We start from the raw sequence: 25306 nt of genomic DNA, 5'->3' as shown, positions 1-25306 counted from the left end.
ACAACATCGTTTGGAATGATACCAAACTCAAACTTTGTCACTTAACTAAGAAATTGACGTAATATTTAAAAATTATTCTAAGAATGATTGAATTTTTTTGTACATAATGAAACCAATCGACTCAGGGACAAATTTAAACTGTAGTTGGCGCTATTCTTGTTCAAGTTTCAATTTGTTTCTTTTATTTTGAAAGCGCTATCTATAATTGTCAGAATTTTTCACTGTAACCATACTGTGTGCGGCAAATTGGTCATTGTTTGTAAACACAAACACGAAAAGTTTTACAGATATAGTTTCGTATTAATATATCTGTAGCAAATAGTGGAATATTGGGAATTTAAACAAATTTCCTGTACAATGAATTTGTAAAAATTTCTCTCTAAGAATGAATTCGTCAACCATGAATGAATATGAAGGAGTTGTAGTAATTTCATGTGATCCTCAAAACGAGCCTGCACAAAATATAATTTTTCGTAAGATTTAATTTCCGTTCTATTGTATATTTGTTTTGAATAATTAACACTTTTGCTTCATTTGAACAGTATCATTTATAAAAATATACTTTTATGATAGAAACGTGTGTCTCTTTTCATTTTGGTCGTTTAAAACTTATAATAAACGTAGAGTAATTGCCAAATTAAGTTATAAAAATATTTTATACGTTTTAATTAATATTTGTTAAAGAAACAAAAGGGTCATTTAATACATGCTGTACTTTTAAATGTATAAAATTTTTAAGAATAAATGGGAGATTACTGTACCAATTTATAACAATGGAATGTGCAACAACGCTACGAGTAAATTGTGTTTAAAAAAAGCATTCGTTTTGTCACATGTCGTATATATTTATCAGAAGAATTTTTCTTGATATTTTATGGTCAGGTCCAAGACTTATTAGTAGGGATGTAACGAATATTCGGCCACTATTCGGTATTCGGCCCTTTAGCCGAATATTCGGCCAAGCCGAATAATGAAGTTATTCGGCTGAATATGAATATTATTAGATATTTGGCTGAATAAATTCGTAATAATAAGGAAAGATATTTTTTTAAATGTGTTTTTAAATATATTTAATCATGAATATTGCAGAGTTACATTTCACTGCATTAATTATTAGAAAATCTAACATTTACTCAATTTAAGTTGTATAATACATAAGTGTATTTAATAATGTTACATAAATAAAAACGTTTTCTTGTTGCAAATTTATCATCATATGTATTGAAAGAAGCATTGGAATCTTTTACATTAAAATGCAAATATATGTAGTTTGTTAAATCGAAGTGTGAATACTATCTGAAACGGCAATTAAAATTTATTTGTAATTCCCTTAATGATATCTATTTAGCAATAATATGCACTAGAAATATATGATTATATAATTATTTATTATAAATGTAAAACATTAATTATCCATTTAATGGATGTCTTGATACTTAGAGAAACAAACTACATGAGATATATGGTTTACAGGTATAAAAAAATCATTTATCATTGTAAGGTCTGAAATTATGATGCAGGAACAATATTTTTTCAGCATTTATAGGAAGAAGTCTGTTTTGTTTGGTTTCATATATGTGTTACCAGGTTCAGAAAATGAACGCTCACTGTATACTGTACTTGCAGGAGCTGAAAGATATTTTCTTGCTAAATTTGCAAGTCTTGGAAAGTAATTGGCATCAAAATATTTAAATTATTACAAAAAATAAATGAAGTTGTTAAATTTTTTTTAAATATACAAAGATTAAAAAAGCAATTTTGTTAATATTTATTTAATTTTTAATTTAAAATTTGAAAATTACTTTAATTACAAAATTACAATCAAAAGAGAAATTTTTAAAACGTAAGTATTCGGCCTAAAATTTGGCCGAATATTCGGTTATTCGGCCCCATCACTATTCGTTACATCACTACTTATTAGTCAAAAGAAACCTTAAATATTCTTAAGTATTGAATAAAACACAATGTTCTTTAAGTTATTATATGTTGCCCCAATAAGAAGAAGCATGAAAATCGATAGTGAGGAAAATAACATTGTGCATTTCAGGAAGAATGAATATGTTGATGCCTATTTTATTTGCTTATTCATTTTATGCTTTGTGTTTTAGGAATTGATTTCATTAAGAAGATTTAAATATATATATATATATAATTCTTGGTGAAATTCTAGTGTACAGTATACAGCCTTGGCATGATTTGAAAATTAACACCATTGGGGGGGACATATACCTACAGTCCCCATCCCCCCTGCCAACGAGGCCCATGTATGCAGTATTCAATGCTTTTGCTTTGCTTTTCTATTGAAATTATCGCGAAACAGATAGTTACTATAAATGTTAACATAATAAAAACATTACCTAAAAATACACTTTTATTTTTTAATTCTTTTCATAGCATAGATGTATAAAATTGTAATTGTATTTGTAAAATTCTCTTAATACTGATTCTATTTTTGACTATTTTATCAAAATTTTTATGAAGCTGACTATTTTATGTAAAAAACTGAAAAGACTTCCCATATTGGTGAAATCAATGCCTAAATTTCCACTGTCGTCCTGTCTGTTTCATGAATGAATGTCTTTTAATTGATTTTGCTATGTTAACAAAAGTTTTATATTCTATGCAACTTACTTCTTTGTGCTTGGATTTTCATATATATACTATTTCTCATTACTTTTATTGAAGATAAATTTTTTTTAAAGGCATCCTTGGAAAGGAAGCTGAACCATCTGCAACGAACTTTTCAAATATTAAAGGATATCTTTGGAATGTAGAAACTAAATATTATACTGCTGAGGTGTTTTTGTATGCAATTGAGCAGCAGGAGAAACTTGAACCCAAATTTTGTGAATCTGTTAAAGCAATAATATTTTATATCGATAGTACAGAGGTTAGTACTTTACATTCTAAAGTTTCTAGTACATTTATTTATGAATATGTGCAGTGTTTTCATCATAGAAAAAAAATGGGTGAGATTTTCTCACCCTTTCTCAAAAACAGGGTGAGATTTCAAAAACTTAAGTGAGATTTGTAAAAACTAAAAAAACACAAAAACTCTTGAAAATTTTTTTTCTTTAATTATAATACATTTTTAACCTCTTCTATTTTTTAAAGCATTGAATAGTTTTGGTGCATCATCATAGAAGATTTTGCCTTTACAAGGTATTTGTCCATCTTACATTAGCACATAAAAAATTTGAACGTCTTACATGAAGAAACCTAACCTACGGTAAACACGTGGTTGCGGAGAAATGTGTTCTGAAAGGGGTTCTGTGGTTGTGTTCTGTTGTTTGAAAAGGGTTTGAACAATACTGGTAAATAGGGAAGCTAGATAACGGGGCAGATGTTGAAAATAATGAAAGATCCAGGAAGAAAAGTGAAACAGATTTTATTCTAAGTGGCGTAATTCTTAGCTTTTTTTGAAAATGCGAGAAATTCACGAATTTTGAAATTGATTTATAGAATGTGCGAATTTCTCGCGTTAATAATTTTTTAATTTCGAGAAAAGAAAAAAATATGCGAGATTCTCGCGTTGTAGTGAAAACACTGATGTGTTTCATTTTAATGTATTTATATGTCAGATTTGGAGGGAAGCTTAAAATTCTTTCTAAGAAGGGGCTGTGTACTTTGTAATATACATTTCTTTATCTATATTTACTTTATTTATATTTATTTATATGCATATATATTTATTTATATTTACACATACTGAACTGTGAAAATTAATTTGAATGAAATGAAAGAAAAAGATTGTTCCTTTTCAAAACAGCTAAACGTTTACTCATTTTACACCTTTATATACAGCGATTCTGCTTGCATGCTATATTGCATCAAACACACAAAAAATTATAGGCAGGTACATGTAAAAAGTTATGACATATCTCTGAGAACTGTAATTTTCTGTGGTGCAATGAAAAACTTATAATTAGGCCCGATGTCATCTCAGATTTGTTTTGGTCTTGTATCCGGAACGGAACTTTAAAGGGAAGAAAAGTATTTTTTTTCCTTAATGCACGTAAGAAAATCTAATTTTTTATTTTTTTCACTATTTTAAAAAGTTTCTAAGCAATAGTGAAGAAATAATTCTGTAACACATGTAAAAAAAAATTTATGACACATCCCCTTAGAAGAAAAGTTTTCTGTGGCAAAAGACAGCAACAGAGAATTTGAATGCTGCCATCTCAGATTAGTTTTGGTCTCACATTCAGAACAGAATAAACTTTAAAAGAAAAGCAATTCCCCCCCCCTTGTGTATTGACAGTAGAGAGTGTATATGGGTTTGATTAGTCATATATAAACAATCAAGTCATTTAATTACAACTACTTTCTTATTTTGAATGTCTTCGTATTTTGTTTTTCAGTAAATGAAATAGTTATAATTATACATATTAATAGAACGATAAAGAAGTAGAGAGTATTATAAACCTTTTTCACTTCCCAATTTGGATGTTTTGTTTTAAATTTTAAGTTTAAAACATCCATTGTGGTGAATTTTTTTTTTATTTCATGTAGAATTTTCTATTTTTTGAAGACTTAAAGTACTTTAACTTAAATTTTTTTTGGTTTACTGAGTGTTTTGATTATTTTTAAAAAATTTAATTAAATATTTTAATTTACCCAGTGTTTAAATACACAAGTGGGCGACCTTTGTGCTAAAATACAAACTAAGGTAAACAATGTTTAAGAGCACAAAAAATATTTATAATTGCTGACAGCTGTTTCGGATGCTCAAAGGGCAACCTTCATCAGTGCAACAGAAAGAAATGAGAGAAAACAGGGTAAATATATAGAGAAAGTTGATGTCACAAGGGGAGGGGGTTAGAGCAACGGCCAATAGGAGGGAGGGGTGAATGGATGACGACGAATGGGAAGCAAGGAACAAAAAAGGGGGGGTTAGTTAGGTTTAATCATGGATTTCCAAACAGGAGAAAGATAAGGAACGCTGGATAGGTCATTGACCAACAGTTTGGAATTTTTGAAAATATTATAGGACTCATAAAAATCTAAATCAAAAATTGAAGAACAATTTTGAATGACTTTAGAAGAAGAAAAATCAAAATTATAATTAGAGTCCCAACAATGTTGGGCAATAGATGAGCATTTAAATTCTTGTTTTTTGACATAGGCTTCATGTTCCTTGGCACGGTATTTTAAGGCATGCTTAGTCTGGCCAATATATGAAAGGCTGCTTTGGCAATTAATTTGGTATATACCCCAGCTACTTTGACTGTCAATGGGCTGTTTGAGATTAGAAAATTTTATCTTATTAATGGGACTGAAAATAATATTAAAATCAAACTTCTTTAGGATATTAGCAACTTGCCGACTTATTTTTGGAAAATAGGGTAAAATGACTAAATTGTTAGAAAATTCTTTGGCAGGTTTATCGGTAGGCGATTGTTTAGTTAAGTTTTTATAAATATTATCAATAATGTTTGGAGAATAACCTCTGTCATGAGCAATGACTTTGATGTAATTTAATTCTGCATCTAGAAAATCAATGTTAGAACACAGTGTTTTCATCATAGAAAAGAAATGGGTGAGAATTTCTCACCCTTTCTCAAAGACAGGGTGAGATTTCAAAAACTTAAGTGAGATTTCTAAAAACTAAAAAAACACAAAAACTCTTGAAAAAAAAAAATAATTTCTTTAATTATAATACATTTTTAATGTCTTCTATTTTTTAAAGAATTGAATATTTTTGGTGCATCATCATAGAAGATTTTGCCTTTACAAGGTATTTGTCCATCTTACATTAACACATAAAAAGTTTGAACCTCTTACATGAAGAAACCTAACCTACGGTAAACATGTGGTTGCAGAGAAATGTGTTCTGAAAGGGGTTCTGTGGTTGTGTTCTGTTGTTCGAAAAGGTTTTGAACAATACTGGTAAATAGGGAAGCCAGATAAGGGGGCAGATGTTGAAAATAATGAAAGATCCAGGAAAAGTGAAACAGATTTTATTCTAAATGGCATAATTCTAAGCTTTTTTCGAAAATGCCAGATAAGGGGGCAGATGTTGAAAATAATGAAAGATCCAGGAAAAGTGAAACGGATTTTATTCTAAATGGCATAATTCTAAGCTTTTTTCGAAAATGCGAGAAATTCGCGAATTTTTAAATTGATTTATAGAATGCGCGAATTTCTCGCGGTAACCATTTTTTAATGCGAGAAAAGAAAAAAATATGCGAGATTCTCGCGTTCTCGCGCTGTAGTGAAAACACTGGAATAGATATTTACCGCACGGTAGACAAAAGACCAGATGCAAGTTTTTGGTTGGGAGGGTGGGAGGATTTGTAGTAAGGGGGAAGAGAAACAGGAAAACGTTTACGAAAGACAGTAGTATGGAATGAATTATCATTCCGAGTCACAAGAACATCTAAGAAAGGAAGTTTTTGATCAGTCTCTAATTCAAAGGTGAACTGAATGCAAGAATCAATGCTGTTCATAACATTAAGAATTTGATCTAAATTACAATTATTTTCCTCTAACAAAGCAAAACTGTCATCAACATATCTTTTATAAAAGGGGAAAGTTGAGATTTTGAATAGTTTACTCTCAAAATAATGCATATAGATGTCACTAAGTATAGGGCTCAAAGGATTTCCCATGGCAAGACCATTGGTCATACGGTAAAATTTGTTATCATATGCGAAAGTATTTTGTTGTAAACAAACACAGGGGAGGTTAACATATTCATCGACCTCATATTGGGGAAAAATAATATTCCGAAAGTCTAAGTTTTAGGCAATCCAAAGCCCCCTCAACAGGAACATTAGTGAACAGTGATTTTACATCAAATGAGGCCATCAAATTTTGCAACAGGGTGCGTAGCATTTTTAAAAAATGTTTAAAGGCGTTTATTTTCGTTTGTTAAAAGCTCTTAAAGGTGCTTTTTTCATTGAGTGTTTTCAAAACGTGCTTAATTTTCCCTTTTTCAAAATGAGATTTTTCCTTTACTATGCTGATTTTTGCTTCGAATTATGCAAAAAGACACAGTTCACATTGTTCTATTCAACGTTTTCGTAATTAATTCAACCCGAATCTATTTCGGCGTATTGTCAGTCCGTAGCGTATGAAAACGCCATTAGTTTTACATGATTCAAAATTTAATGATTTTTGACAATTGTCAAAAACAATGCCAAATTTTTTATTTATTTATTTTTTTGACATGAAGATAAAACAAGATAAAACCGTCAATTGTCAAAAACTTTCCAACCCTGCCTAGTTATGATGTATTTTTTAAGTGCTTAAAAATATTTTTTGAGTGCTTAAAAGGTACTTATTTTTTGTTGAATAATTTGACTACGCACCCTGGTCAGAGTTTCCCAAAAATGAAGATTAGATTATCATCTATTGCATTTTGAGGATTACTAAGAATACTTGAGGATTTTTTTAAAAATTATATTTTTTGGTAAAATAGTTTTGTATTTTATATTTAAGTTGCTTCTATTAAGCATTCCTTAATAAAATTAAAAAATGTGAGCAAAAAACTCTTAAGTTGATAAAAATGTACTTTTTTTATTCTACATCAAGATATAGATCATTTTGAGTCCATTGGCAACCCATTAAAAATAAGCTTTGTTATAAAAGTTGTCAGGAGAATAGTTCAAAAAAGAAAGCTTGTGGCAGATTGCCAAATGAATTAGATCCATTAAGGCTCCTGAAGTACTGACAGTACAATGAGAAGTACTGACCTCACTAATATGACATTGGTGTCCCTAAAGAAAGTTTTGTTTAAACAGCATCAACAACAAAAGTCGACACTTAGCAAGGAAGGCTCATTTAAGTGGAGAGAGCAAAGATGAGCTTCTGACCTTATCATCACAACTTCAGTTTGTCTATTTTGGTAAATCTTTTGAAATTTGTTACTTATCAAATTACAGATTTGCTGGTATGGCAAAGTGAAGTGTAACTGTAATAATTTAAGCAGACCTGTCACAGCGACATATTATAGTGTAACTTTTAAAAAAATTTATATTTATATATTTGTGTTGGTGATGTTAAATCAGTTTTTACAATATTCAAGTATTTTATCTTTTAATTTAATCCTTTCATTTTTTGTCTTTTTCAACAAAACATTATTAATTGTTCCATTTTCCTTCTATTAGACTACCAGTTTTAATGATGTTAAAAACTGGATGCCATATTTGCAGGAGATGGAAGCTAATGTTCAGTTGTTAATTTGCAATAATTCACACGAAGAATCAAAAGGTTCATATTTATTTTATGTCTTTAAAACTTTGCATTGATTAGCAAAATTGATCTTGAGTTTGATTTGATACATTTCTATACTTTATTTATTTTGTTTTCTAATTTTAACAACAGTTGACTGCAATTCACAAAATGCATAGATAATTTTATTATATTAATTTACATACTATTATTGTATATAATTATTATTGTATATAATTATTGTATATAATTATTATTGTATATAATTATTATTGTATATAATTATTATTGTATGTAAATATTATAGGTAGATTTTATTGATTTTATTATGTAAAAATTATGTATATGGAACATTATTTTATGAGTTATTTTATCTCACTTTTTTGTACCACTCAGTTGCTTAGTGGAAACTATTAGTAGCAGAATTATGATTTTTAGTACCAACTTCTATGTTTAAACAGGGCTTACACTTTAGTGAAGATATAAAAACTTTGGAAATCATAGGAAATTTGTAATTATCTTTAAACAATCAGGGGAAAAGGAAAATTTCTGCCAAATACCTGGAAAAAAATTAAGAATCTGGAAAATTTTTTAATTTTTTAAACCTTTTCTGTTTTTTCTTTAGAAAAATTATAAAAATCCTTCTAAAAATCATAAGTTTTATAAAGCAACCAGATATTATTGCCATGGTTGTAAATTATTAGAGGTGTGTCAGTGATTTTGTATTGATGCATGCTAACGTTTTGTCATGTTTTTAAAGTTTCATTAAGAGGCTTTTCTCCTTCCGACTGATTTCAACTGTGGAAGGGGGGAGACAAGGAGAAAAATTTTAAATATGGAATACAATTTTGCAATAAGAATTTTTTAAAAAGTATTACCTCCCTATTGTACCTACATTTGTCTGTTTTTAGATTTTGGATTGTTTTTGTGTAATTTATGTTTAATTTTTTTTATCGTCATGAATTTTAATATTGAACAAAATTTGTCGTGAAATGTCAGGATTTTTACTATTTTTTAAAAAAAAATCATGGAAAGTCATGGATTTAGGTCGCCGAAAAATAAAATTTTTAAAATGGAATCCTCCCCCTCAATTTCATCGTTTTCCAAATATCTGAATTTCTAACCAAATCACTACTCACAGTCATATTTTATTCAAATATAAAATGTCTTCATCATGTTCTTTAAAAATTATGGTGCTCTTTCAAAAAATGAAAGAAAAAACAACATTTCTAGAGCGAATTCTTTTTTTATTTTATAAATTTAAATTTCAAGCCGAAGCAAGCCGATCATTGGCGATTTTTTTTTAAAATTTTGAAATGAGAACAGACAAATAAGGGGTGTTTCTTTCCTTTCTGATAAACAAGAAAAGTATCTTTAGAATATTTTTCTGCAGAAAAAAAGAAGAAACAAATTTGTTTTTGTATTTTTTTTTCCAGCTATTTTATTGCTTCAACTCTTTATTTACTCTGTTTTTTAAATTTAAAATCCGTAAATATGAAGATGCAGAGTATAGCAGTTTTGGTAATACTAATTATCATTTCAATGGATCTTTTTTAAATTTATTGTTACGTTTTTGTCAGAGAAAATAGTAACTTCTTTAAGTCATGGAAAATCATGAAAAGTTAAATTTGAAAATCTGAAATGTAGCAGATACCATGAATTGAGGATGAATCCCGCTAAAGATAGCATAATTTTTTCTTTGCTTAAAAATTTTAACCTGTTTTGGACTAATAAAAATTTCACAAATGTAATTCAATCCACTCCAATATTTTGATGTTTTGCTGCTTTATTGATAATTTCTCCCACTGTGAAAGGAATAAGGGAAATGCATGAGTTCATGTCTGAAAGCTTTCTTAAAAATCAATTCTGAAAGTTGGTAATTGAAAACAAGGAGGGATGTGAATTAGTTCAAGAGGTTAGCAAGCAAGAATCAGTGTTGTATAAATCAGAATATTTTTGTATAAATCAGAACTGTTTTAATTTTAAAATATAATTTTTATTTTTTGATGAAAGGCTTTATGGCTTGATAAACACAAGTAATTTTTCCCCCTCATCAACTACAAACAACAAAATATCTAAAATTGCTCTTGAAGGAAACGAATTACTTGCCTTGTTCATTATTTTATATGATGAAAAAAAAATTGATATTGTGATAAAATTTATGTAAAACTACAAAATTTAAATAAAAGTGTTGTCTTTCACTATTGAGCATCAATAATAGCTTTATAAATTGATTTGGCCATTAACTGATTCACCAATTAGCTAATTCACAGATATTTTTACCCATTGATGTTTTTCTTACTATTCACTTATCATATGAAGAATCATCCATAGTTACATTTGCATAGAAGTACGAAGACATTATACTAGACTTTTGATATTAAAAGCAAGCAATTCCAAAAATGATTTGTTTAAAATGCTTTTGTGGAAAAAAAAATAATGTTTTATGAAAGACATTAATAAAAATGAGATTGAGATTGCTAATGAAAAATATTATGTTCAATCTATGACTTTAAAATAAAATATGTATGGTATGTGAAACAATTTTTAAGAAATTTTTGAATCAATATCTCTCTCATTTAGGTACTTTAAAGCTATTACTCTTTATTTGTATGCTTCATTTTCCTGGTTGTCCTTATTCGGCTGCCAAATTATTTTCATTCAAATATATAAACAATTGCAGTTTTATTTTCAGTTTGAGGGAATTTGAAAATAAGAATAAATTACAATGAATTTCTGAAATACATCTCTCTTTTTTTGTTTTTTTTTGTTTTAAGTTATTTAATTTTTATTTTTGCAAGCAATTACTGTTTCAGCACTTTTAAATAGCATTTTTAATCTTTCTTCCTTTTTAGGACGAAAAAGTGTTCTCAATTGGTGTGTCCAAAATCAATTTGAACTTGTGGAATTGAATTCATCAGCAGATGAGGAAGGTGCTAAAAACTTAATCAATTGTCATATTTTCATATTCAATCACTTGTATTTTCTTCAGGGTTGGCAGGTTTTTGACATGTGACAGTTTTTGACAGTTTAAACCATGGTTTAAACCGTCACGTCAAAAACCTCACTGTCAAAAATGTCGAAAATGTCAAAAACCTATATTCATATGTGAAATTTAATTAATACATAAAATTTATATATTTTTTAAAGGATAGTGTTTCTAAATATGTTCTAGAAAAAATAAATTTGAAATTTTGAAGAAACACTTATATTTTGAATAGTAACCAAAATCTTGTACTTTTGAAAACTCACATCTTTTGTAATATTATGTATTCATTTTCATGTGTTATTGAAAATCTGCAGTGATATTATTAAGAAATTTATTTTTAACCAAATTTAGTGTATAGTATAGATTATACTAAAAGTTAGACATTTTTAAAGAATAATACTGTTAAATACACAGAGTAGTTAGTGTCGATTTACAGTATATTCAGCCTATTCATTTACTATGCTGAAAATTTAGTTTATCCAAATACTTGTGAATTTCATTTTGCTGAATACGATATAGTTTTGTTGAATATCTAAATATTCAGCTGTTGAATAATTACTTCTTGCTTTCAAGATATGCATTATTTGTATTCTTAATACAAGTGGAGAAAAAAAAAATTTAGAGATAAAAATTGTTTTAAAATGATAAGTGTAATAATTATAAATAAATATAATAGAAAAATATGAATTATATTTATCATTATTCATAAATATAACTACTTTTAAATTCAAATTAACATATTGGATAATAAAGATACTCGGTATAACATTAAAAAAAAAATTTTATACTCTTGTATCAAGTTTGTATTTATACAACATAACTTGTAAGTTCCTTATAAATATTAGTTATATGTTCCTTATATGTCAAAAATGCATAGTAATAAACTTTTAATTTTCTTAAGTATCAAAAAGAAAAAAATTTTTTTTAAATATAAATATTTAAAAAATTTTTCTGCACATGCATTTGAATATAAATTTCTGAGATTTTAAATCTGTTATTTTTCCTTAATTTTAATTAAAAAATATTTTAAAACCTGCTGATTACCTATAGTATAATTAAATTTTAATATAATGCATGGTTGAAGTTTTGGTTTTGAAGTTTATATATTTTCTTGGCAAACTTCAGTTTTTGACATTTTTGACGGGTTTTTGACGGTTTAAACCAGTATTATACCCTTGTCATGTCAAAAACCACTTTTTGACGTCAAAAACCCAACCCTGATTTTCTTATCCATTGTCATGATCAATCATATTTTTAAATAAAATATCTGTACATCATTATAGCCAGTACATTAATACTTATTTGTTTTTTATAGATGATTTCACTGCTGACGATGCAAAAGGTTTTGACAGAGTCATACAATCTTTGCAATCACATCTTTGGGCCAATTTAAATATGAAAGGTTAGTGAAAAAAATGAACAAATCTTCCTAGCTCATTTTATGATTTCAATAATTTTATCAGACCAAATTTAATAATTGCACTGGAATAGCTCAGTAAATTGTGTGCTTACCTCTAAATTTAGAGACCCTGTTCTGAATCTCGATGAAAACTGATCAATTCATGTACTGCTGCCCAACTGCATTGCTGGAATAAATTTTTTCTAGTGGTAGACAGATCAGGTGATAGAATCCCATTGTCATGGGGCTAACTCTGTTAGGTTTTTATATTTTTTTCTTTTCATGTCATGCAAATTTATGAAAGCAAGTTAGTTCAAATGCATCCAGGAATTATTACCTTGTATTCTGGATTAGATCCTTCAGGCTACAAAGTTAAGTATTGATAGCCCTAAATCCAATAGAAATCAGCTGTTCAATGCCGGTGATAGGATAAAATTTAATGCCTGAATGCCCAAATAGCTGGTTAATTGATAAATGTTTGTTAATGTTGTCTTTTTATGAATATTTTGCAAATCGTCTAAAGAAGAAAGCGATCAAAATTGTGATGTACATTACAGAACAAATGTCCAGGGCCCCCCAAATTTTTTCTATGCTAACAATTTTTGTTTCATTGCGAAAGTATGTTTACACAATATGATATTTATTAAATTAGAGTTAACTTTTTTATCAAAAAAAATAATATTTGTCCTTACAAAGAGCATTTATAATTTAAATTGTAAGAGTTGTTTGTTTAGTTTTGTAGATGCCTGCAGACCATTTTATAAATAGTATTTTTGTCGAAACATTAGACTTTGTTTTAATCTGGGTGCAAAGCCATAGAAATTGATATTTAGGGAACCTTATATACAGTACAGAACCCGTTATCCGGAAATCGGAAAACCAAAAAACCGGAATGAAATTCAGTAAATTTTCCCGCCATTTTAAAAAAATTTTTTTTTTTCCTCATCAGATTTTAGGATTTTTCTTTCTTTTTTGAAAGATGTTTACCTTGCCATTATTTTGGAAATAATCATTAGTGTATTACTTCATTGTTTTTTCTTCTTTTTAAGATTATTTCCAAATATTATTTTTTTTAACAATAAAAAAAACGACTTTTTGTAGCGATCCAGAAAACCGGAAAAATCAGTTATCCGGAATAGCGATGGTCCCGATCGTTCCGGATAATCGGTTCCCTACTGTACTTGAAAACTTTCATAAATTTAAAGCTTTTCCCATAAACCCTTGTTAGACCAAGCTCTCTATGAAACGATAATACTGATCTCTACGGAAACAAAAAAAGTTGTTACTTGGGGGGCGGGGGGAAGTAAATTTCTTTTCAATTAACTTTGGACCAAAGACTTTGCAGATTTTCTGCAATTTTTTTAAAATTTTTACCTGAAAATATTTCTTAATTTATATCAAAATGTATGCTAATGCTTATAAAAAAGTTATTGCATTTAAAAAGCACAGGATAATATGAGAGTTATTTATAATTTAAATTTGTTTAATTAGGTTATTATAGTTATTATCTAGTAATAGTTATCTACAAATTATTGTTATGCTGCTATTCAGTCCTTGATGTAAATGCTATTTGTTTAAATTTATTTTATCAATTTTTTATGATAATATTTATAACTTTTTAAAGACAAATAAAACTAAATCTTTGAATAAAAAGAGGTATTTAATACTAAGACTACTTCAAAAGCACTGACAATAATCTTTTCAGTGTTTCTGCAGTTTTCTTTTTTTCTCTCCATAAGACGCTCTGTTTTTCAATGTTTTTGTTCTGTTTTGGTATATGTAATTTTTCTGCCTTACTTACAGTTCAGTTTTTGTTAAAAATAAAGGAACAGAAATTTCATTATTTTTGGAATACTATATACTTAAGTGTTTTATATTGTTTATGTATTGTTAATATCCATTTAGTTCATCTCAATTAGTATTCCAGGTTATAAAATTGGGATACTTTTTTTTTACACAGTAAAATGTTTTTGATTGTTTAATAAGGCTTTAAAAATTAAAAATAAGTTTGGATCAGTTAAAAATTTGTTGTACTAGTTGCCTTTCTTTGGTATTTTTAGATGAGAAGTTGCAGATAAAAAGCACTGACAATGGAGACTCAAAAGATATATCTGGTATAATATTAATTATTTTCCTCACTAATAAGATTGTATTCCTGAATTTAAATTTTTTTGAAAATTAATATATTATCTAATAATTACATACATATACTTGTTACATAACGTGTTACATATTTTTGTACATATATTTGTACATATACTTGTTGCATATATATACTTGTTATATATACTTGTTATATATACTTGTTATATATACTTGTTATATATACTTGTTATATATACTTGTTATATATACTTGTTACATATACTTGATACATATAAATGTTTTTGATAATTTAATAAGGCTTTAGAAATTAAAAATAAGTTTAGATCAGTTAAAATTTGTCATACTAGTTGTCTTTCTTTGGTATTTTTAGATGAGAAGTTGCAGATAAAAGACACTGACAATGGAGATTCAAAAGAGATATCTGGTATAATTTTAATTATTTTCCTCAGTAATAAAGATTGTATTCCTGAATTTAAGTGTTTCAAAGATTAATATAATGTCTAATAATTATGTACATACACTTATAAACAAAAACAAAATTTGCTTTTTTTCCTATATTATTTTGAATTTGTGGAATGATATTTTTTGCTATTTAGTCAAGTTTTTAAAATTAAGAGTTAATGGATCAATGAAATTATTTGAAAAGCATTTTTTAATTCAGAGTGTTAAAAGAATTATTTCCTGAGTAATAACATCTGCTATTCTTAACATTAAAATTCCTTTGTACCAGATTGATTTAATTGTGCTTTATGATATATTTCGCAAAATAATTTCAGAATTAATTATGGTAAATTTTCGCATGAAAATTTACCATAATTAATTCTGTAGATAAAGCAAAAAAATTTTAAGTTTTGTCTTGAGCCTTCTTATAATTTAAAACATATTTAAGAATCTAAATTTGACATTCACACAGATAATTAATATAAAATTAAAATTCAATGAAATAAAAAGAAATAAATCTACTTATTTATATAAATTATAATTATAATTTATAATTTTTTAATTACAAAGATTGACATCAATTACTGGATATTCATGGTCCATTAAGTATTTTTTTTCTGCTTAAATTTTAGTTTTTTCATACACTATTTTATGTAATGTAGTTTTTTTAAAAAAAATTTTTATTATCCCAGATTGAATTTTTTTAAACTTTTTGTATTTAAAATCTACTTTGTATAAAATTTTATATTATTTACTTTTTATTTTTAAAATTTTCTTTGTTTATTTTCAATATTTAAGATTGTTTAAAAGCGAAGTCAAAAGCGACTTGCTCTGAGGGCTACTTTATATCTACGACCCATAGGTGTGTTATTTCAATCTATTGTACGTATTCAGAAAAGACCAATACAAGCATAATGGAAATAAAACAATTACTTTCAGTTTAATTATTTATTTATTCTGTTTTTGGCCAAAAATTATTACAACACACTTTATCTAAGCATTGCATCCTTTTTTAACAATCTTAAATCAGGAAATATCTGTTACAGAATTTTCTTTTTAGTAATTCCACGTAAGAATTTTTTTCTTCTTTTATACATGTCTGTTCTATTTCCAAAGGTCCTCAAGAAAAAGATTCATCTGACATAGGAGATGCTAGTACTGCTTCTAATGTAGTCGATTCAACAGTGAAAAAAGAATCTAAAAAATCATCAGCAAAAGTAAAAGTTGAAAATGATGGTATGAAAAATATGTTCATTAAAGAAACACCTCACCTATATTATTTTGTAGTATTATTTTTTACTATTATACATAATTTAAAAACTGGGTGAATGAAGGTTCAAAGTAACCTTTTCATGCTTTATTTAAGTTTATATATTGGCAATACAATAGGAAATGAAGATTATTTTAAGTAAGCCAGCTTCCAATTTTCACAATCTGTAATTCCCCAGCTCTCATCTAAACTCTTCATTTCACGGCATTTGCGATTCAGTCATTTCCGGTAATTTTTCAAATGCTAAAAATGTAGACTAGAAGCATTTTTTATTTTTACAAATCTGTGGCATTTCGTTATTTTGAATTTTGCACAACTTCCATATTTAGCATGAAAGGTTTTGATTTAAAATAGTCCAGAATTTGCAGTAATTAATAATTGTTTTAAACTCAAAACAGTTATAAAAATAGCAAATTACTCACTAAAAGCTATAATTTCATGTGATGAAGGATCCTTTCAAAAACAGCCTTAATGATTGTTTATCTCATGCCATGTCTAATAATAGTTGTATACCATGGCGATAAATTTTTTGTAACATTTTGTTTAATTTCAATAACCCTTTAAATTGTTGATCTTAAGCTGAACTATCGATTGCAGCTTATTTGTAAGCTGTTTTTCATGGATATGTCCCAAGATTCAATAGTAAAAGGGTTATGCATAGTTATTTAAGGAAATGTTGCATGCCATACAAATAACACTTAATTATGTTTTTAGTGGCCTCTAGTTGGAGTTACTATAATACTGTGATATATTTGAGCTGCCTCAAAAATAAATTTTAATTTTTGATCAAGTTTTTAATTTTAAAATTTAACAGTTTTAAACAATTTAAGAATGTATTTACATAAATAAATATTTCAATTTTAAGCCTTTTGTAACATTAAAAAGTGTGCAATTAAAAAAAAATTAAGCATTACGTTACTAAAAGTTGTGAAATTAACTCCTTTCATGTAAATTGTAAGGATATACTAAACATGCTGTAAGCTCTAATGTATCTTTCTATGAATATTTGTGTACATATATATATTAGATGTAATATTTATATGTATGTATGTGTAATATTATTGTCTAAAAAGAAAATCCTTTATTATAGATCTTGATCTGGATGAGCAGCTGTTGTCTGATGTTTTAAGTGGAGAAGATCCTGGTGGAGAATCTTTTGAAGCTCTCTTTGATAAATTTGCTAGCATGAAAGGTAATTATTTCATAATGTTCCTGTCATGAATAAAAATATATAAGTAGGGAAATAAAATGATTTCTGAGAATTGTGTTGCTATCAAGTAGAAAATTCTGGAAACATGTAAAGTATTATGCACAAGAAAAAAAAAGCTCCTGATTAACTTTTGCTGTAATGATCAGATTTCTATGTACTAACATTTTATTAATTCAGGGATTTGATTTAAAATTTGTTAATTTTTATGAGCAGACAATATTTTAAGTTACTAAATGAGACCCAAAAATATAGTTCCTTCGAATAAACACTCCATTTTTTTTGAGATTTAGATTCTTGGCCCTCAAATTACTTTTGTTGAAAATTAACATAAATTTGAACAGGTGAAAAAAGAAATGAACAAGCCACAAACTTGAAAATTTAGTCATAATAGCTTAGTCAGGAGAGAAGTCAAAAGTTTATGCCCTATAATGTAAATTTTACTTTTTGCCTATTTTACCACATAAAAACTGTTATAGTTTGCCATAGCCTTGGTACTATATAGGCAAATTTTAAAAAAAAAATTCTTGTAATGATAAAACTTGCTTTTTATTTTGTGCTTTGTTACAAAGATAGAAATTGTACGTTTCTAGAAAAATGAATGCACATTGTCATGTCCAAGCCTATCATGTGTATTAGTCTAAATATTAAATTGTTTAAGCTTTTAAATGTCAACCTTAAATTTTGTCAGGGATACAATCTTTAGCTTTCCTGCTCAGAAAACATGTCTCCTTTTTCAACCTATAATTATTTGAAGAAAATGTTTTTTGTATGAAATTTTTTATATAAACTTGTTTTAAGTTGACTGATAATTAAAGTTGATTCTTTTCCTAAGCTCCTTAATTTGATTATTATATCAAACTACATATTCTCTTTTTTCCCCCTCAAGTTTTCAATGTTTTATCTTAAGAAATCATATGCATTTTGTCATATTTCTGTTTCTGATATTTCTTTTGTTCCAGATTACATAAAGCATTCATTAGTATGACGTATGTCATAATTTAATAGCTTAATTTCTGTACATCCTCTTAAAATTTATTTTAATTCAAACATAATACAGTAACATAATTATGTATTATATACCCTATTATAACTAATTATATACCCTATAATGTAAATATTTTGGTTAAAGATAATGGTGATATTTACTATTTGAGCAAAAATATGTTGATTGATGCATTTATATGTCATGCTGAAATATGCTTAACATGTTTCCTAACATTTAAAAACTAAATTATTATCTTCCTTTTCTCAGTACATAAAAATAATTTATATAACCGATAAACTTTTATTACCGCAACCTTGAATTAATTGAGAGCTGAATAAAATATATTTTAGAGATTCACCTAACACATTCGCATCTAACAATTACCACCTAACAATTCATAGAATTCTAAAACCAATATATTGTTGCTAAAGTTTTGAATTAATTAAAATTTGTTATTATTTCTCATTTTTTCTCACAATAAGATGTAGGGGGAATCTTCAAAAATGTAATTTTATTCTGCATTTAATTCAAGTTTGTGGTATTAAAAGATTGCCGATTATATAAATGATATTTGTTTACTGAGAAAAGGATTAAATAAGTTAAAAATTTATTTTTTTCAATATTAGGATATATGTTATGCATACTTCAGCATGTTATACCCGCTTTTTTAAATTAATGTTTTCTTCTTTTGCCTAGGTAAATATAATTGTTGTGTAATTTATATTTATAAGTAAAAAATGAGTCGTTGTTTATCCAAACCATAATAAACTCATTTAATTTCTTTTAGAACGTAAAAATACCTCGCTTGAATTGTTACCAAATTGGTAATAATTTTTTAATAATTATATTTCTAAAATTGATTGTTATATTTATTCACCAAAATAGGACATACATCAATTATTTATTTCTTAGTTGCTAAGGTATCTAAACATTGTTACAAAAAGTGCTTCGTAATTTGATCTATGTATTTTTTCCTCACCATATTTTGCCATTACTCATATTAATTGTTTTTGTACTATAAACAAGACTATTTGATGCTCTGATAAATGTTGAACTTATTTTGAGTTTTATTAATATTTATAAAATTTGTCAGTTTTTAATAATCAAAAAAATATAATTGTTCAAATCTATTTAACTTATTTATCATTATTTCCTTTCTAAATTTAACTACCAAATAATTATTGGTTATTAAATATAGATTTTTAAAGTTCTTTCATTTGAGTGTTTAAAATGTATAATTTATACATATTTAGGAGTAAATGTATAAAACTATATATGTAATCAACATTATTAAAGAAAAAAAAATTACTATTTCATACTTTTCCTTAACCAAGTGATTTAATTTGATATATAAACTGCACATAAAGAATTATAGTACTATTTAATTTAATAATACTAAAAATAATATAAATTCTAATCATCTGTTACTTTTTATCATTAATAAGTTCTATAATATGACATTTTTATATACACTGACAAGCAATTTCTCAGTTGCACATAAATGCAGGGTGAAAAAAAGAAGCTTTTATAACATGCCAAATGGCTTTTAAAGCACTTAATTTTTTCGAAAAAACTCCTTTACTTGATCTTTGCCGGAACTTTTTGTACTGGTTACAAGGGATACTATGTACAGATAAAAATTATTCAAAACTTTTAGTTTAAATATTAAGATATTCCAGAAAAATATTGCATATATTTTGTTTGAATTCTAAGTTAATGTCTACATTTAGAAGAGAAATTATATTGAGTTTTTTCTCGTGATAAAGATAACCACTTTTAACTAGTATTTTATAAGTTTGAATTGTTTGTTTCGCCATCATTACATCCATTATTTTGATATGATGTATTTCCTATTGTGGGCTTAAAAATCTTTGTTTGACAGTTGTGTTAGAGTAATTGTGTAGTTCATAGGATTTTTATGATTGTTTATTACAGATAGAGCTGCTGGTCTTAATGGAGAAGACAGAAAGAAATATGCAGAAAAGGTATATAATTAATGTAACAATCTTTTATATTTAGCTTTACATTTTTTTATTGCTCTTATGTAATACCTCAATTTGTATTTCTTTAAGTATTTAATTTGCAAACAGATGAAATTTTTTTGTTTTACACACAGCAATGCAGTCGAGTGAGTTGGTATAAAGAGTATTTTAGGTTCAGAATACTTTATGTGTGGAAAAGTTACCTATTGTAATAAAAGTAAAAACAGCATAATTTTTTTAAAAAAAATCTTCCCATTTTGCTTAAAACTTGAAAAAGTTGCGCCTTTTTTTAAGAAAATTTAAATTGGATAAGACTTTTGAAATAAACACACTTACTCTTATGTGCTTGTTTGATGGTTCTTTTAATCTAATTAATTAAATTCTGATCAATGTTTTTTTACACTCACACAGAGCTTTAGAAAACTCATTAGTTTACCAATTTTTCGTAACTTTTGCTGCTAAACTCTTCGTTCACTTTGTTAGAGCGGAAAGACCTAGAATTCGTCATGTGGAGATGATTATTTACAAAGATTTCCGATAAGGTAGGATTCTTTGGCTTACTGTATTGTTAAGATTCCTTTTTTGTATCTATTACAGATAAAGTTCATTATTTTACGGAAATAAGGCATAATTAGTCTAAAATTGGATGTAGCTTAGTGTATATATCCATCACATGTCTACAACTTTATTCAAAGATTCTGTCACAAGTATTGACACACTTTTCCATAGTAGGGAAACAACAGGGAACTTTATAATATGCATAGTATCAAAGCTGATGAGTGATTTTTTATCTCCACTTAAGTCTGACAGCAGTGAGGGAGAATGTACCGCACAAGAATTTTAATTAATGGTTTTAAACTAATCGAAAGCTTGAAAGTTTACCGTAATACAAAATTTAGTCCGATCACTTTGGGGGACTGTCTAGAAGATTTAGCGAATTGAGATCCTTTGTCCACTTCAAATGATTAACTGTTGTCAGCCGAGTCCCTAGCTGTATATAATCAGGAACTTTAAAGCAAGACAAATTTTTTAAAAGAAAATGGCTGTTGAAAACTCCGTATTACAGATGTTAAACTTTCAAATTACTTTGAAATCATTGATAGGAACTCTTGTGTGGTATATCCTCTTTCAATGCTGTTAAACTTATGAAGATGATATTAAATCACTCATCAAACTTTCCCTAGCACTCTCAGGCTATAGACTTAACATGCAACCATCTTCAATTGGGAAATTCTGGATCTTTCTGACCCAGTAATGTGCAAAGACATATGCTGTTTAAATTGGTAAACTTTTGTTGTTTAATAAAATGTTGTGAGAACATTAGAAATCCAATTAATGATTAGAATTGAATTTATTGTAAACATATCAAACATTAACGAAAAAATGGAAGTGTCTTTATTTCAAACGTTTAAGGGAACTTTAAAAAAAGTATGATTAAGCATGAGGCATGATGATTTAAAAAAGGCATCTTGTACAGTCTGCAAAATAAAAACGAGCCACCTAGAATAAATCTTAATCTAACGGTCTGATTAGCATTTCACTCACCTTCTAACACTAAATAAAATTACTGCACATTATTCTTCGTGCAGTAATTTATTCTACCCTTCTTTACTTACTTCACTCACACATCATTTAGAATGTGAAAAGGTACAGAGTGATTTGTTTGAAGACTTATGCTCCCCTCTTGGTGTGTTATTAGCTTTAATAAGAAAAAGTTTCAAAAACATTACACACTAGTGTTACAGTGTGTCTTTCTCTAAAGTAGAATAAACATTGCTTACTCCAGTGAATGCAGGATGAACATGAGAAAGGAATGGTTTGAAATAATAGAGAAAGATAAAATAAATTTTGAAAATATCAAACTGAAATTAGAAATTAATTTGGAATTTCTCAAGTTTCAAGGATAATTAAAAAAGAACAAAATTCTGAAAGTATTCGAATGGAATACGCAAGGCATAAAAGTCTTATTAAAAAAAGAAGGGGAAAATAAAATTTTCATAAATTGACGAATTAAACAAGCATAAAAACAGTTTTCATGTACAGATTTTTTCAAAAGAAACAAAATAATATACTAGTACCTGTATTATTTTTTTCATTAGCATACACTTATTTTTTGTAACTTTAAATGACATTTATATTTTATAATACTAACACAGACAGTAAATTTTAATTGTTTATTGATTATAAAATTGAGTTTATTTATAAAACAAAACACTATACTATGCATTAGATACTATTAAAAAGTAAAATATTGTAAAAATTAAGCATTTAAAATCGAATATTGCACTCCCCTTTTAATCCAATAGTGCACTCAATGTAATAGTGTTGACTGAAACTAATGGTATTCCTTTAAGCGGTTCTAACTGTATATGTGGTGCTTAAAATTGAAAATATTAAAATATGTTATATTTTTGAAGAAAAAAAAAAAGATATTCCATTGCATTGAAATTTACTGTAAGGCAATTGTAATAAACCAAATTCACTACAACATATTATAACTTGATATACAATTAATGATATTCATTTGCCTCAAATTTTTAATATTTTTGTAAGATTAAGGATCGAAAATTCAGTAAAATAGTTTGAAAACTTTTGTTAATAATTAGTTTTTTTTTTAACAAGATGTGTTATCCCTAATTAATTTTAATATCTTATTTCCAGGTGGCAATAGCATTTTGGCGTGCAATGGGTGGTGATGAAGATGAAATTGAAGGCCTTGACGATGATTAAAAGATTTTTTAAAATTATTATTTGTACATTTGTTTATTTATTTTATACAAATAAAGTTTTTGTATTATTACCTCTGATCAGTCACATGCTTATTATTTTAAAAATTTCTTACATCGAGATTTTTATTCTTTTACACATGCTTAAAGGAACACTGTAATTTTGATATGAAATAACACAATATGTTACAGGGTGTGTAGCATTTTTAAAAAGTGCTTATTTTTGATATACGTTTTTTAAAACCCCTTAAAGGTGCTTTTTTTTATTTAGGGTTAGTAAAAAGTGCTTAATTTTCTAATTTTTAAAAAGAGATTTTTCTTTGCTTTATCGATTGCCATTCTAAATTACAAAAAATGCATAATTTTCACTATTTTCTCTGCAATATTTATCAGAAACTAGTTATTTTCTCATGATTATGTAAATGTTTTGAAAATGTTTCTAAATTTTATCGATTTTTTATTTATAAATTAAGAACTTTAAACTATAGAAAAAAATAATTTTTATTATTGCACAGATCCTAATTATGAATTATAAATTTTTTTGGAGAATGATTAAAAATATTTTTGGGGTGCTTAAAAAGTGCTTATTTTGTTGAAAAATCTGGCTATGCACTCTGTGTTACTATAAAAAACTATCAATAGTATTAAAAGAAATATTTTCTTATTAGACTTGTACACAATTTTGTATTACCAATTAAAATTTCTAGTCAAGACACTATTTGCTTAGCTCAGTTACCTAACAATTGTTACCTTTGGAAACAAAAATTAATACACATTTAAAGAAAAATTGTAATTTTGTCAATGAATAATACCTAAATATGATTTTAAAAAAATAACTTTCAATATTATTAAAAAATATATATTTCATTAGAAAAATACAAAATTTTGCTTTACCTGATAAGTTTCTTACCAAGACACTTTTTGCTTAAATCAATTACCTAAAAAAATGCATAAGAATATTTTTTTATATAATAAGATGACACATCTTTAAAAAAGAAGTGCAGTTTTGATAGGAAATGACAAGTAAAATGTAAATGAGAATAAAAATAGCAATATAGTACAAATATGTTGTTTGGAGAATTTTTTTTACTGAGTCAAGCCTTATGTTTAGATCATTTATCTAGCAAAGCAATTGTGATTGTTTACTTGGTTTCTTTTTTTAAAAAAATTATGAAGAAATGACATTTATTTGAAAAGGTAAGTGCAAATTTGATTAGAAATATCACATAAATAATTCATTAATGTATTTGAATGAAAAGTAATAAAATTTTGTCTTTATAAAATTTCTTAATAAGAAAAATAGATCATTACATAATGAAGAACATAGGGATGTATATTTAAAAAAAAAGGATAATTATTTAGAAAATTGACGCGTTTGAAAAAAAATGTGGATTTTTGTCATAAAGTGTAAATTAAAAATGCTACTGAAAAAATAACCATCAATGTTCCGAAAAAATTACGAAATTTTGTGTTACTTGTTGAAATCGGTTACAAAGGCACGCTTTTTTTTTTTGCTTATATCTTCAGTCGACAAACAAGATCACAGGGATATTTATTTGAAAAAATAACACATATATTTCAAAAGGGAAATTTTGGTATGAAATGTCGAAATAATGTATTATTAAAAAAATATATTATTAATATGTCAAATTATTATTTTTTTTTTAAAAATAAATAAAATTTTGTTTTATTTGAAAAAAAAAAATTTCTCACTGAAAAGCATATCTTATACATATAGGGATAGTTGTAATCAGACTAAGAAAAAGTGAGAATTTGGTGTGAAATAACTTTTTAATGTAGACAAATAACTTGGGGGGGGGGCTTTGTTACTCTTATTTGCTTAAAGAAGCTAAACCTGTCTTGGGTGCTTTGTTGATAAAAGTTGCATTATCATTTGATGAGTTGGGTGCAGTACTATAGAATCTGTTATCGAAAGTAAAAGTTATCAACTTGTACCTTTGGATCATACAAAATTAATTATGGAAATCGTGCCCGTAAAATCATTCTTTTTCGTTTAAAAAAA

The 25306-nt window shown here is 26.7% G+C and overlaps 1 protein-coding gene and 1 pseudogene across 1 annotated transcript; one reads left to right on the top strand and one right to left on the bottom strand.

Moving 5' to 3' along the window:
- Window positions 1-23364, top strand: LOC107437279 (alpha- and gamma-adaptin-binding protein p34). Its single transcript, XM_043055684.3, has 11 exons — window positions 1-473; window positions 2703-2890; window positions 8112-8214; window positions 11031-11108; window positions 12480-12566; window positions 14624-14677; window positions 15040-15093; window positions 16227-16346; window positions 17471-17572; window positions 20511-20560; window positions 23219-23364. Exons 1-11 carry the CDS (start codon window positions 386-388, stop codon window positions 23285-23287), a joined length of 993 nt encoding a protein of 330 aa, XP_042911618.2. The 5' UTR covers window positions 1-385; the 3' UTR covers window positions 23288-23364.
- LOC147815820 (uncharacterized) lies at window positions 4820-6629 on the bottom strand (annotated as a pseudogene).
- Window positions 23365-25306: the final 1942 nt, after the last annotated feature.

The sequence above is a fragment of the Parasteatoda tepidariorum genome, chromosome 2 (genome assembly GCF_982258835.1).
Source record: "Parasteatoda tepidariorum strain Cologne lab strain chromosome 2, Ptep-v5.0, whole genome shotgun sequence".
Lineage (NCBI taxonomy): Eukaryota > Metazoa > Arthropoda > Arachnida > Araneae > Theridiidae > Parasteatoda > Parasteatoda tepidariorum.
Note: the sequence above shows the minus strand (reverse complement) of the source record. Positions and strands in the feature narration are given on the sequence as shown.